Source organism: Mizuhopecten yessoensis, unplaced genomic scaffold (assembly GCF_002113885.1).
Source record: "Mizuhopecten yessoensis strain PY_sf001 unplaced genomic scaffold, ASM211388v2 scaffold716325, whole genome shotgun sequence".
In the NCBI taxonomy this organism is placed as follows: Eukaryota; Metazoa; Mollusca; class Bivalvia; order Pectinida; family Pectinidae; genus Mizuhopecten; species Mizuhopecten yessoensis.
Genome location: NW_018480060.1, coordinates 467,995 through 483,499, shown reverse-complemented (window position 1 = coordinate 483,499; position 15,505 = coordinate 467,995). Strand labels below are relative to the sequence as shown.

General features: G+C 39.3%; 1 protein-coding gene across 2 annotated transcripts in view; it reads right to left on the bottom strand.

The window, feature by feature from the left end:
- LOC110443089 (E3 ubiquitin-protein ligase PDZRN3-like) overlaps positions 1–11,587 on the bottom strand; it is a 192,046-nt gene extending 180,459 nt beyond the window's left edge. The window contains exon 1 of one of the 2 annotated variants that reach the window (XM_021487078.1): positions 10,599–11,587. In XM_021487078.1, the coding sequence (XP_021342753.1) occupies positions 10,599–11,276 (678 nt within the window). In that variant the 5' untranslated portion in view covers positions 11,277–11,587. The remainder of the gene's footprint in view (positions 1–10,598) is intronic. The other variant, XM_021487077.1, reaches the window with a different exon arrangement.
- Between the last annotated feature and the right edge of the window lie 3,918 nt (positions 11,588–15,505).

The window sequence follows — 15,505 nt, the reverse complement described above, 5'->3', positions numbered from 1 at the left end:
TTAACGTTACGACTTCAATGCATAGCGTTAGCATACGACTAAATCTTTAGCTACGTCTGTCGTATACCTAATCACCAAACACATAACCTGTGCAAGGAAGGAATTCCACGTCAGGTGAAATAATGCCAGATATTTTATTTTATTTTTTACGTTTCTAACTTCCGTGATTTATGAGTTCTGAAGATAAAGACAATGTGGAACCATTGCTCACGAGATCGTAATCCTACCGATGTTATTGTGTTTATTGAAGACATGAAATGTTACCTAGATAAATCAGAACAATCGACCTTCCACATAGATTTGGTGTGCAACGCTTTGATAGACAGCTTCTATTAGGTCTAGTCATCTTGGCTGAATTCTACTTTTATTAATGTTTATCAATATAGTATTGAAATGTTGGTGATGCTTTAGGCTACTTTACATAGCAACTACGACAATGAGGACCGTGTTTGTAACCTCTTAGAAACCTCCAGCCCAGTCGAGGACAAACGATAGCCGAGCTCCAATGCAGCAACGCTCTTTATTCCAAAAGTACCCATGTGACATCTTAATTCCTTGCTGAACGTGAACTATAGACATTACAAAATGGGGATATATGAGCTTAGTGTATACAGACAGTATTAACAAGACAGGCCGTAACATCTACATATATTTATTACACTGTACTTTGTAAATATCCGATCAGTGAACGTTCATTGTACCCTCCCCGGGATTCTACACGCTAATGGCCTAGACGACGTAACCTCTGTACGACCCGTGATATAACTACCAATGTAATATACATATTAACGTGACGCTGGTCTCCATACATTTGTACACAGAAGTTCCGCAACGGTTTGTCGCATTTATTTCACTTCAGATAGAATAGTTAATGTTCGAAAGTTACAATACCAAGGACAGCAAGCTTATCGAGTGGGTTTTTTTGTTGTTTTTTTCCAAGTTTTGAATTAATAGGAAACTCGACCGTAACTAGTCGAGGTTTCTGTTTATCCCATAACTTTAAACGATCCATTACATTTGGGGCTTTCCTCGCAAAGTATTGCAACATTTGTTTGGGTGATATAGAAATGAAGAATATTTTCTTCATTAAAACATTATTTTATTTTTTTTTAAACGCAGTTTTATAGAGTTGCAAGGTACGAGGGACTAACGAACTGCGCGTATTCACTTTCTTACCCAGTGGTGACCAATGAAAAGCATCCGAGGACAAGGGTGACCTGTGAAAACCTTGATCACGTGCGCGCCGTTACACGTAGAAACCTGAAAACATTTAATCGTTCAAGTTTTCTAACTGTTTCTATAGCTAGGGCCAAATACTGTAAAATGTTTCATTTTGGCTAATTAATCATTTTGGGAGACTGCCCCGACAACGTTTTGAAGACAAAATTATTTCAAACAATGAACGGTAACAGTAAGGTACATTATATTTGATTTGATAATTTCTTCAGAAATATGATTGAAGCGCGCGAAATATTGGATATCAGTACACTAACTGCATGGGGTCGGCGTTATGACTTTTTATAGAAATCAGCGCTAGATACTTCCTGCTAAACGAAACACCACATGGTAGTAGCGCTAGAGAGTTCCCACAAACCGAGATAACGTAAAGGAAAAGCGGTAGACAATTCCTGGAATCAAGATAACCCACAAGAATTCATGTTAGAGTTCTTGCACACAGAAACTACCCATAGGAATTAACGGACATTTCCCCCCCAAACCGAGACATCTCATACTAAAAAGGCGCAAATTCCTTTAACCCATAGGTCTGAACGCCCAAACTGAGACGACCTATAGGAATCTCGAAATTTCATTTACAGTACACGTGTGGTACTGGAGTCCAATGGACATGGAATATCAAACTTCACATGTACCACATTACTCATCATCAGAAGGAAACGACTTTATATAATGTTCACAAGTTATATATACATGTCTATCAGCTCGTTAGGATCAACACTTTACTGGGAGAAGTCCTGCACTGTTTTCATCCTTTTGTCAGACAAGACCACGGTGAAAGACAAAAAGCTAATAAATTGTAAACTGGACGTGGCTACATGGAGCAAGTAAGGACTAGTAAGTAACCCAATTCACAGGCACACAAACATGTTCAGGTCATCGCCATACTATCAGGCATTGTCCTTCTCCCGGAAATGGTATTCTATGTTTCATTCCATCATACGAGACTGTCAGCCGCTCGTGTTGTATCCAGGGGAAGGGGTTCGTGACGTGCCATCGTTAGCTACACACCACGGCGCACAGCCGTTGTGAGGAACCACGGCCCCAAACCACAGCCCACCCGGTCCACATTGGGTACCTCACACACCCTAACCGTCGCTGTGATTGATTTCTTTCATACGTGACACGTATGCTTGGATCGCGAAGATCGGTAATCAATTTGGAACGAATGCATGCCAGATTGCATCCGACGAGTCTGCCGAACTAAACGCCATTTTACATATCTCTGTTGGATGTAATTAGGCGACCTCGTTGTTTTACAGACCACACACACCCATAGTAATCTCTTTTGAAAACATTCCTTTTTCCACATGTCCTTTTACATTAGAGATTGGGATTCTTTTATTTTTATTCCTTTCTAAGTATTTTTTCGTTTCCCAATGCCTTACTCGGCAATACCTCGCATTTGGTATTGGTGTTGATTGTGCATTAGAATAAAGGGACTTAGTGGCACATCTAGCGTTACAGTATCCAGATGCGGATTTCCCAATGTGTTGGCAGTTTAGAGTAGTTTTGACTTGCCCAGGTAATCGTGGACACACTGCGTATATGACCTTAGCTGTTACAGGAACTTAAAAGATAAAAATAAAATTTAAAAAAAATACTACATATACCATATTTGTACCAAAAGACACTCTCACACATTTGCGAAAAAAATATTTTTTTACCAGTGCTCTTACTACAAAAAGCATGCTAATTGTAAACTTACCGTATATTTTTATGTTTAACTAGTGATCTATAAGGGTTGTAACGTTTTAATGGTCTGGCTTATTGTGTATTTCCATTGTAGAATCTATAAACATAGGGGAACTTTTTTGGAGAAGATAGTTGCTTCAGGCAAGATTTATATGAGCTGTATGTATCCCTGGCTTGGAAGCAATATCGGTACTGTATACATGCAGATGTCAGTATTACAAACATATCGGTATATCTCCACTTAAGTGTTGAAGATGTAAGTTCTACAAATAAATTAACAGTTAAAGAGAGGTTATCATTGTGAGAATGGGGGCATACTATGTAAGTGTCTGGGAAAGTCTTCAACACTTCACCTAACCGCAGGTTAATTCACTTCACCAGGCGTTAGAGTAAGTGTGTGGGCTTATTGAACATATTCAATCTCGTATTTGAAGTTTGGCAAAAATATCAAAGAATACATCTATCACAAACTTACAATCATTTACACGCTACCTGAGTTTCTACCTGTGTTTCTACCTGTGTTTCACTTGGGCTTACGGATTGAAGCAGTTCAATGGTACGATTCCCATTCTAGAACCAATGATAAACGACCCCACTCATTCTTTAGATAGCGTTCACGGTATGACAAATGACAGAAGACAAGAGTGATACAATTATGTTAAAAAGTGTGTGTACAGTCCCAAATAACGTCACACACAAGTCGCTACAGTTAGTTTGGGTTTGATTTGAAAGGTTAATCGCTTTCGCCGTTACATCCATTAGCCGTGTGTATTACAGGTGGGGAGCGGGCCAGCGTCCTCTTAGCCTCACCTTTGATGTATACCCCGTTATATTCCCCACACAAAGCTCCTCCACCCTTTACGAGGCCAGCCCTTGTGAACGCCACTCCAGTCCATTGATGTGTGTATTTTCTCACCGCCATAAGCGGCCCGTTATTGTTTTCTTATTGCTTTCTCTACTGGATCGTCCGTCCTGATCATGATTTGTTAGCTTGAAACTAATAACACTCTGCACAATTATATAATTTGTGACTAATTAACCATCGGAAACCCTCTTAATATACAACCGTCTTAAAATAGTTCAATTTAATCCATGCGACAGAAATGAGACCGTTGAGACAACACAGCTCTGAAGAAACGTTTTTGAGTTTCTCATCGAGTCTCTTTGATATGTACCCTAAAGAGTGAAGATGAGAGAAAGGTAGACTAACCGAGTTACCCTGAAACTCGACACGACCCTCCGTTATAGTACACAGCAGAAAGTAGTGAGAGACTGAGATATTGACAGCAGATAACACTAATAAGGCAGCACAACTCTTAACCTTATATATCATGTGTGTGTAAAAACGAAAACCCAGGGATAGGTCGAAAAAGGAACTATTAGAAAATTCAACTCGAATTTGCAATTGTGTAAAACTATTTGAAAAGCATTCGGTGTAATTAGTTTTTGATGAATGCCTGTATACTTTGAGTGATGTTGTGGTTGGGAGTTAAGTTGTTCCTTGTCTAAGATAAGAGAGCCTTACCACCAACGTAGATACTGTTAAACCTCCTGGCACCAGAACTAAAGGGAGAGATTTGTGTATCGGCGTTACCAGTGTGTTTATATTCTGATATTTCAAATTTTAAATGCGAAACTTTCATTGTTTTTTGACGGACGGGTCCATTTTCTGGTTCTTGTCTATACTTATTGTAAGCAAATCCCAAAAGCAACATGTTAATATCAAATAGGTAAAACTTAAACTACAACAATCATGAATGGTCAATTGAACAACGGTTGTAAACGTTATAATTATTACCAGGTCTTCAATGTGATAATGAAATCAATATACTTATGTTATTTTGTAAGACAAATCCATAAACTAATCACTAGAAATACAAAGAATGGACTCATCTACTTGAAACGCTCAATGCTTCCCTTCGCTTGGTTTATTCGCTTCCACTTTAAGCATGCTCACTTAACAAAATATGCGACTCTATCGAGTTCCTTGCACCTACGATACCTTTTTCATTCTTGACACCACATTCAGCAATACCATTTACGTAAATTAACTCAATTTTTATAACAAAAATGTCTTTAGAGGGTTGTTACCGAAAATTAAAGAATATAAAGAGAGTAAACATCAGTTCTACTGTCACCACATTTGCTCGTGTTTGGAGCCATACAATATCTGTACACAAATAGAAAGAAATTTAACGAGCGAGAACAGAACTTAGCTGCCATCATCACATTTAGAATGGAGTAAAAGTCTCTCGTATTTTGGATAATGAATATCTTTGGGTAAACGAGAGGTATATTACAAGGAGAAAGAATAGAACTTAGCTGCCGTAATCACATTCAGAAAGTCTGTCGTGTTTCGAGCCATAAAAATTGTCTGTAGCCTAAAAAGAGAGAAAGAGAAGTTAATGAGAGAGAGGAGAACTAGAATTGCCGTGATAGAAAGGGACCGGAAGGAAGCTCTTTGGAAACTGCACACACGGACTGGCATCTACGACTCCCCTCCGCCCTCCCTGACGTCGTCGTGACCCAGACAACCTAGCGGTTATTGTTTTAGAATTAGCAGACGTTTCCAGTCTGTGTCCTCAAGACGTGAGTGTGTGTCCTGAAGCTTGACTGACGGCTCAAATACGGAGGACAGCGTCACTTTATTACGATCTTATTAAGTTTTAATAACTTATAATACAAGGAATCAGCCGACAGTATTGTTCCCTAAATTCTTGTGTCATGATAACTATTCCAGAGGAGCCAGTAAATTAATGAAGATCGATACAACTTTAATGCATTGTTCTTTTCAATCCGACATTCGGTTTTTTATTCTTTGTGCTAACATTATACAATCGGTTTGGACTCCGACCTTTCGATATTGTCATAGAACTACTAGCCTTTGAATTTGATTACCGGAGATAGATTGTCCGTAGTCGTGTTACAATTCCTGAGGGTTAATTCAGTTCAACACTCAATGAGCTTAATCTCGAACGAAAGCCAAATTTAACTTTATAATTTTCTCGAATAGTCACTTAATGAATCACAATGTTTACATCCCTCTTGTCGTCGGCGGCTGAGTTTGAGTCAAAACATGTGTTATTTTCAAGAATATGAGGGAAAAGTTAAGAAAGTATTTATGGATCTGAGTGTCCCCAAGTACAATATTAAAGCTCACCAGACACTGTCATTCGGCACCCTCATCCCGACTAACGACGCTCTCCGCACAGATTACAACCGCTGCAGACAGTTCAAAGATCGCGCCCGGCAAATTACCAAATCGTCAAAGGAATAGGCGATCGTTTTAGGTGATGACATGGTTTCGATAATTATTGATTTACGTTTCCTTTAATCGTTAATGAACGAGAAAGGAAGCTGTCTAGGACTAGACAATACAGTACATCATTCTACAATTTGTGTGAGAAGGGAGAGTCATCATCGGCCATGTTTTTCCTATGATTTCTGCATCAGATCATCTCCAGTGATCTCAGGTTTATCTGAATCATGATAACACGCCGCCAGACAGTCAGAAACTCGTATTGAGTAATGCTAAAAGTACCTCGTCATTACTTACACGTAAAGACTTCACGATCGGATAGCGGGATCTGATCTGTGGATTTATTACAACAATTAGTACCCACATGTAATCTGCGCGGATCTGAACTACCAGATATGTCACCACCCCTACATAATCTGCGCAGATCTACACCTAACACTGTCTATTGCCCATTATCATGACTATGATGTAAGGACAACCTTCTGTCGCACGTGCCGTGTAATTGACACGAGCGCAATGACAACAGGAAGTAGCCCATAGGCTGTAGGTAATCCTTTAGTGAGACAAGTACAACGTCTGTTCTTCCTGACCATTTACTGTTCATCATTATAGAAATTAATGATTGTCAGAAGTTCTAACGTACTCAGGCACGCGATATTGGGGGAAATCTCTCACACTGTATGGTAAATATGATCTTGTCACGTAACAAGATGACCTCGAGTTGAATCGAGATGAAATGGTCAAGCCAGTGATTTCATATTGATTTAAAGGTCCGCCAACTTACTTACCAATAGGATACTGAGAATGCCCTGTAAGTTTTACATTACCATCTGGGTATAGTGTGTCCACTGGAGTCGGTGAAATGATCGAACCTTTAACAACTAAGTAAAACTAGACGTAGTGCTACTGAAAATTAACTGTCTAACACTTAACAGCTAACTTGAAGATGAGTATAAGACAAACACAGATAATTGCACATTAAAATGATGTGGTAATATATGCAGTATGACAATAGATACGGTATGACAATAGATACAGTATGACAATAGATACAGTATGAAAATAGATACGGTATGACAATTAGATACGGTATGACAATAGATACGGTATGACAATATAAACGGTATGACAATAGATACAGTATGACAATAGATACGGTATGACAATAGATACAGTATGACAATAGATACGGTATGACAATATATACGATATGACAATAGATACAGTATGACAATAGATACAGTATGACAATATATACGGTATGACAATAGATACAGTATGACAATAGATACGGTATGACAATAGATACGATATGACAATAGATACAGTATGACAATAGATACAGTATGACAATATAAACGGTATGACAATAGATACAGTATGACGATAGACACAGAATGGCAATAGATACAGTATGACAATAGATACGGTATGACAATAGATACAGTATGACAATAGATACGGTATGACAATAGATACAGTATGACAATATATACGGTATGACAATAGATACAGTATGACAATAGATACGGTATGACAATAGATACGGTATGACAATAAATACAGTGTGCCAAAAATGAAGGACACTGCACCATACAGCTGTTCTGTCCTTACATCGGAGATGCTTGGGGAGAAAAAGTTGTAAATCCAAATTGGTCTAAACTTCTGTTGAAACAGAAGGAGAGGTATGAAACACCCCTCAGCTATATTAGTTTCAAACACCTGATATGTAGAACACACGGTTCCTGAATATTGCTTCATACTCTAGTAGGCATTACAGCATACAGCTTCACCGTACTGTATAGATACAGCATAGTAATGGTAAATCGTTTGAGTCTAATGTATGGACATGACGTACATTATATTGTCAACTATTATCAATTGATGATCATCACTATGATATACACTATAAGACTACCGAGTATGATCACCATCATCATCACCATCATCATCATCATCATTATTCAGCTTCCCTCAATAACAGGGTCAACAACCTGAAGTTGTAGTGACCTACTTCTAATGGTAAGCCGTCATAATTCCTTCTACTAGGAACACACGCGAGCACCTTGACCTGGTTTTACAAGACAATATGTGTATTTATGTAAATCAGTTCTAAAGGATTATATTGTAGATTCAATCCAGCTAAAATCGTCACAACTATTCTTTTTGATCTCACAAACATCTGTCGCACGAGTAATCCCTCCAAAACAGATTTTCTCACGTAGTAACTTGCCGCACAGCTTTTGAATTGGTTAAAAAGGATGCCGATACCATGATTAATAGAATACTAAGGTTTTTATAGATTTCAGATTAACACATATGAAGTCTGATCTTGTAAAAAAGTACAAGGGGAAACGTGTAGATTGAAAGGAGCCGTATTTGATAGGGCTGCTACTGTAGATTGATAAATAGATACGTCGTCTTTACGATCAATATAAAATGCCTCTGTACGTAAGATTACCTGAATTTATAAACACATCAAAGCCTGTTACTCTGTATATTACTTCATACGTGGTATCATACACGACTTTACAGCAGATGTGCAATATCAAACGAGTTGATGTCTGTAATCGATTGATATTTTTATCCATTTTTAATAACACCGTATAAGGGTATTGGTAGTATTTTTTCTCGTCGCGTCATGATTATAAGAAATATAACATAACCTTAATCCCTTCTACTGCTGTCACGTGTTATGTTGATGTTTTATGGTGACTTCAAGAGCTAGTAATGGAATAGAATATATAAAACCTGTGTGACCTGGTTTTAATTGAGATACACCGACGGAATATACACACCCATACACCGAGTGGCGTTTGTTGCTTTTCATGCATTAAACTTATCAATTTGCCCGAGTGACACAATACCACGTGCTATCTTCACTGAAAAGCACCAGAGATACGGGGGAAAGATGATAAAGATTATATCAGTAGTTTTCTGTTTTGTTTGATTTTGTTATCTCATTAAATTATCTTTGTAGCTTTAACATCATGTCGTATGACATACGTGAACCAGTACGGGACAGGTAGTAAACATCTTCTATACACTACAGTAAAAACGGGAGACATGACATGTGACAGTTCTAAAAAAACGAAAACAGATTCACGGTTTGTTTGATGTTTGGGGTCAATGAGTGCCTTGTTAACGTTTCAATGTTACTTATTAAACATGGTGTTGATCATGATAGCTTTGAACCTAGAGTAGTAATCACACAAGGCGAAGTGAAGTCGACACGACTGACAGACGGACAACACGAGTTACCCTTACACGCAAACTGCATCGGAATAAAACAGCTGCAAATGTAGAATTAAGCAATTAAATGAACAAAAAAAAACTTCATTGAAACGTTGAATGTCTTTTCTTAATAGATGGAACAGAGCTCACAAATTACTGAGAAGGGTGTCCCTTTGATCTGACCGACACACAGGTAGACTCTGACTACTACTGGACACTACCGGTCACCTGTGGTCATTCAGAAGGATAGTAACTTAACACTCTTAAAGATTAACCCGTGTTCGGGAAACGATTTATGGATAAGTTCCACTATAACATATGTCAAAAGTGATGGGAGCCAAGTAAAACAAAATCGACTGTAAATTGTCCACTAGATTTGAAAAAAAAGTGAAAGTATATATTAAAAATATACACATGGTTTCCTGAAAAAGGAGCGCACAGAATCTTTTAAAAAGTAAATGTTTTCGAAAAATAAAACACATGTAAGCTCTCGAACTCCAAAAATGTAAGGTGTCTGTCGTAAGAAGCAGTGTGGATAGAAACATGTCCTATCCCCAAAGCAATGCCAATTGGACGGATTCCCTTTCCTATATAGGTAATTAAACAACCAGAATGTCATAAAGGGAAGAAGATAATCATAAATTAGACAAAATAGAAAAATCCTGAAAGCAATATGTACTAAAATGTACAAAAACTGAAACGGTATCACAAGATTGATTGTTGATATAACATTGAAACAGATCACAAGGGTGGCTGTTGACATAACGTATCCTTGATATGTTTTCAAACAAATATAGATAAAAGTGTCTGCATGTCCTAACAAAGATTCACTACGTCATGCACATTACTAAAACCCTTATACTCCAGAAACCTACAACCTATATAATAATATAGGCAGATTGATTTCAATCCTCTAAACTTACCTATAGCACTAGGTAAATCAACACTTTTTTTGTGGGAGAGAAATCAACACCATACAATGATGATTATTAGCAAGAGGAGCTCATACAATTGAAGTCAAGCAGTTATATACTAAAAACTTAAAAGGAAAGATAGAACATTCCAACAGGTAGATGATGTGTCTTTGGTACCATTTAGGTCGACTATCGTTAAGATGTAACTAAACCTATGACAAAGCACCCTGTAATCTCTGATATCGGTATGACTTGCTTACCTGATCACACTGCAGGCTCCAGTCATGCAGAAGTCGTTGGAATTCTGCAGCTTGGTTCTGTAGCTCCTGCTGCAGATTCGAAATCGTCAAAAGCAGCGACTTTTCACGCTTCGAAAACTTTGAAAGAACTCGCTTCATTTCCAATTCCAGAGAATTTATTTTATTGTCTTGGTTTGCGATATGTGCTCTAAGAGCCAGCAAGCATTTGTGCTTGTCGGAACTATTGTGCTGCAAGATAAGTCCACAGCCTTGTTGGCAGACACCCACGGGCCTATAGGAACAGTCCTCTGTCTGGTGCCGAGACAGTTCCCTCACTGACACTACAGCATCGCAGCTGTCATGACCACAAAGAGCTGGTCGGAACTCGCACTCATGGCTGTGGCCTTCAGCCTCGCCCAGCTTCATAACTTGGGTACATCCACGCCCGCGGAATTCACAGTGCACTTCCATATTCAGAATTAATTCTCGTAAATGAAGAGAACTTTCTAATTGGCCAGGAGAGAGGCCTCGACATTTTTCAGGGCACTTACCATGCCTCACAAGCCAGGGGATGATGCACCCCGTACAGAACTTGTGACCACAGGGGGTGCTCACTGGGTTATCCAACACCCGTTGACATAGGTCACATTTCTTGTCCTCCGATATTTTACTTACAAATTTCTCGACATGAAACCCCATGATTGAAAAAAATCTGATTAGATACAATATATCTTCAATTTGTACAGGTAATTTGCCATACCGGCGTCTCACAAAATCCAGGTAAGACTGTTTACAAACGGACAAGCGCTTTCCTATATATGTATACACCCATTCACCGTTACGTTGGAGTATGACACCGGCCAATACCTGAACATGCAGTACACATTACTCGCTAATACCTTTCCAGTCGAGTAGACAGTGAAAGGGCCAGTGTGTCAGCGCGACAGAGCACACTACGGGACAAGCGACAGCGCGACAGAGCACACTACAGGACAAGCGGGCCCGACAGCGTCCCAACGGTGTCGCCAGTCCGCATGCCACCGCACATCATCGTGGACACTGCACGATCAATATCGGAGAGAAATCTTATATAGCAGCAATCAACCGAAGATAGCAGTATAAAACTATCTCAAGAGGAAAATGATTTGTCTCAGGGAAAAAATATCGAAGTCATTAAACGCTTAATGACAAAAGGCCAAATGCAGACTGTAAAACGGCTGAGCCAGATAGTAGGATAGACAAGTGACGGTGTCCCCTCGTTTACCTAAAATTGAATGGATATTACTGGTATTGTTTGCGCGGAGGATTGCGGATCGATGGTATATATCTCCGACTGTAGCTGTCACTGATACCTTCAATGTTATTGTCCCAGGCTCAAACACATTTCCGAAATAAAGATCAAATCAAGTCACCCCGACTTTGTCACAGCGTTCACTCCCCGGATTTAGTCACACGACATGCTATATAACGCATGACGGCACCGCGGGTCTCCTATGTAAGCCCACACTGACACAGTACAGCTGACACTGCACAAGAATTCCTGCAATCTCTTTAAGAACCCTTGCATCTCGTTATAAGTTCTATGTATTAATGTATATGACATACCCACATACATAATTTACGGATTTGTGAGCGTAATAGACAAATTATTGGAAACATTATGAGAAAACAATACTTGTGTTTCCAATCTCGCGCTAGTCGCTGTGACAGAGATGCGGGCTTGATCCACGACCTGACAACTGTGGAGTTCTGACCGTGCTTTATTACCGAGGGCAGACACCGTTACGTAACGGATAGCAGCATTTTCTTGACCTCAGATGATCTATAGACTATAACAAGTGTGAAATAGGACCCCTGGGACGTCTACGCCATGTACGAATTAAACAGATAATGATCGCTCGGCCATCCAGACCATCTGAGGTGTTTTATTACCTAAGCTCTTCTTCGATCAGAGTCGCGCATCATACCCGTAAACTGATTGTCAGGACTCTTATGGGATTAGACTATATATCACTTTGTCTCCGCTCGTGAGCGATCCGATACCGACACAATGGAAGGTGTATTGGAGAGGTAGAGAGTTTTTGGACTTGAGGTTCAGTCGGTTCTCTTTGATGTTCGCGTTTGTTAACATTTATGAAATACAGTAAATCTGTTAACCCCAATATCTATATGGAGTGGCCAGTATCTATTTGGAGTGGTCAGTATCTATTTGTATTGGCCACACAATGGTCAACACTGTGTTCATTCTTTATTATAGACGTTGTATATAAATTTCTGCATTATGGTTTCCTATCGGTGTATAAACGGGGTAGGTAAAAGGTAAATACCCCATTCTCACTAGCCATGCCCTCCGATCAACAATACGGGATACCGATGTGATGGTTAAATCACCAACGGTCATAATACACTGAGATTTATTTGATCAAGAGTTGCATAATTAGTCAATACAAATGTTCAATGTATGTGGTCACTTCAAAGCGGCCGATGGTAGGGCACTCAGGGGTTAGGTTAGACAGGAAATAAACAGAAGACGTGAAAACAAATATCCGTGGGTTAAATATCCGTCAATTTCTCCCTAACTAACGGTAGTCTTTTAAACTCGACAAACTGTTTGTTGTCTAATTCTTTTTGCACCTAAGGTGAAATCGATTTATCTCAAGAACAGACACTTTTATTTGTAATTATAGCATTAACAGCTCCGTGACAGCATGTCTTCACACAAATGTACTAAATTTGTGGCATTCCCCTCGTACAGAGTGATAACATGCCTTCACACAATGGGTTAAGCTGTGTGGCATTCCCATCCATACAGATTGATAACATGCCTTTACACAATGGGTAAAGATGTGTGGCATTCCCCTCGTCCAGAGTGATAACATGCCTTCACACAATGGGAAAAGATGTGTGGCATTCCCCTCGTACAGAGTGATAACGTGCCTTCACACAATGGGTAAAGATGTGTGGCATGCATTCCCCTCGTACAGAGTGATAACATGCCCTCACACAATGGGTAAAGCTGTGTGGAATTCCCATCCATACAGATTGATAACATGCCTTTACACAATGGGTAAATATGTTTCTTTCCCCTCGTACAGAGTGATCATATGCCCTCACATAATGGGTAAATATGTGTGGCATTCCCCTCGTACAGATTGATAACATGCCCTCACACAATGGGTAAAGCTGTGTGGCATTCCCATCCATACAGATTGATAACATGCCTTTACACAATGGGTAAATATGTTTCATTCCCATCGTACAGAGTGATAACATGCCTTCACACAATGGGTAAATATGTGTGGCATTCCCCTCGTACATATTGATAACATGCCCTCACACAATGGGTAAAGCTGTGTGGCATTCCCATCCATACAGATTGATAACATGCCTTTATACAATGGGTAAATATGTTTCATTCCCCTCGTACACAGTGATAACATGCCTTCACACTATGGGTAAATATGTGTGGCATTCCCCTCGTACAGAGTGATAACATGCCTTCACACAATGGGTTAAGCTGTGTGGCATTCCCACCGTACACAGTGATAACATGCCTTCACACTATGGGTAAAGCTGTGTGGCTATCCCCTCGTACAGATTGATAACATGCCTTCACACAATTGATAAAGATGTATGGCGTTCACCTCGTACAGAGTGATAATATTTCCTAATTCATAACATAGCATAATATTAATAATAATCATAATTCGAGGTTGTGATATACCGCTTTATCACAACCTAGTTCGTATGTCGTCTCAAAGCGGTTCACAAATTATTATCCGTGGTTATAGTGCCTTTGAAACCAGCCAATACCTTTCTCAACTCCCTGGGGGAGCATACAGCCGGAGCTGCCATTTCGGCGCTAACAGCTAGGATTCAACAATTCTAGCACTGCCCATCCACGTACTCATCCACGTACTCATTTACAGCTGAGTTGACTGGAACAAGCGGAGTAAAGTATATTGCTCAAAAATACAACAAGTACCATGCCGTGACTCGAACCCGCAACCCTTAGGTCACGAGCCCGGCGTCCTACCACTAGACTACCTTGTCTCCTCCAATATTCGAGGTATCTGAACAATATCGAAACCAACTCGAATCTCAATGTCCTCATGAAATGAAATACAATACAGACTCTGACTTTTCATTTTTTAATATATTTTTTCGTGACAATGAATACTCACCTCCAAACTCTCGGAGACACCGTTCGAACCCTTTAGCATGCATGTGACTGTCATTCCCTGAGGTTGGCCGTTACCTATTTACTGGACTTCATTCTAGCCTAGGACCTAAGACCTGGATCTGTATTTTCACTATTTTAACATTCATTAGAATTGCTTACCTTAGTGTTATTAAGTGCATATTCGGCACTTCTTAACACTGGAAAACTGACCCGAAATCGCTTTGTATGATTTATAGGATAATAGGTTGTTGAAAATCGATGTTAACTCAACTTTTAAATACATCAATTCCAAATTACAGAAATTTGTACGTCGCTACCTCAATTAACGGGCGCATATTATTTATTAGTATTGCTCTGTTTGATAATCGACAAACAACCCAGTATGTTCGGTTTTATTGTTTATTTGCAGCTAACTCCAATTGTGCGAAAATATGCTCTAACGCGGCGGCTGTCATATCGCCGTATAAAAATTAATAGGATAATGCAGATTTTATTACTAAACATTTAACATTGATGTGTAATCTCGCTAAATGTTCAACCCTGTCCTTATTTCAGAGCTGTAAATGGGTGTGATGCATTGCCTCTTTATATCTGACACCCGACTCGTCATATATTATTGGAAGCCTTCTGTAGCCAATCCTGACATGGAAGTAATTTTTATACAGTGGAACTTTTTTTTATTCGTTTGACTTTTTTTTAATCGCCAATGTAGCGTTGACAACATGAAACAGCCCTCAGACAATTT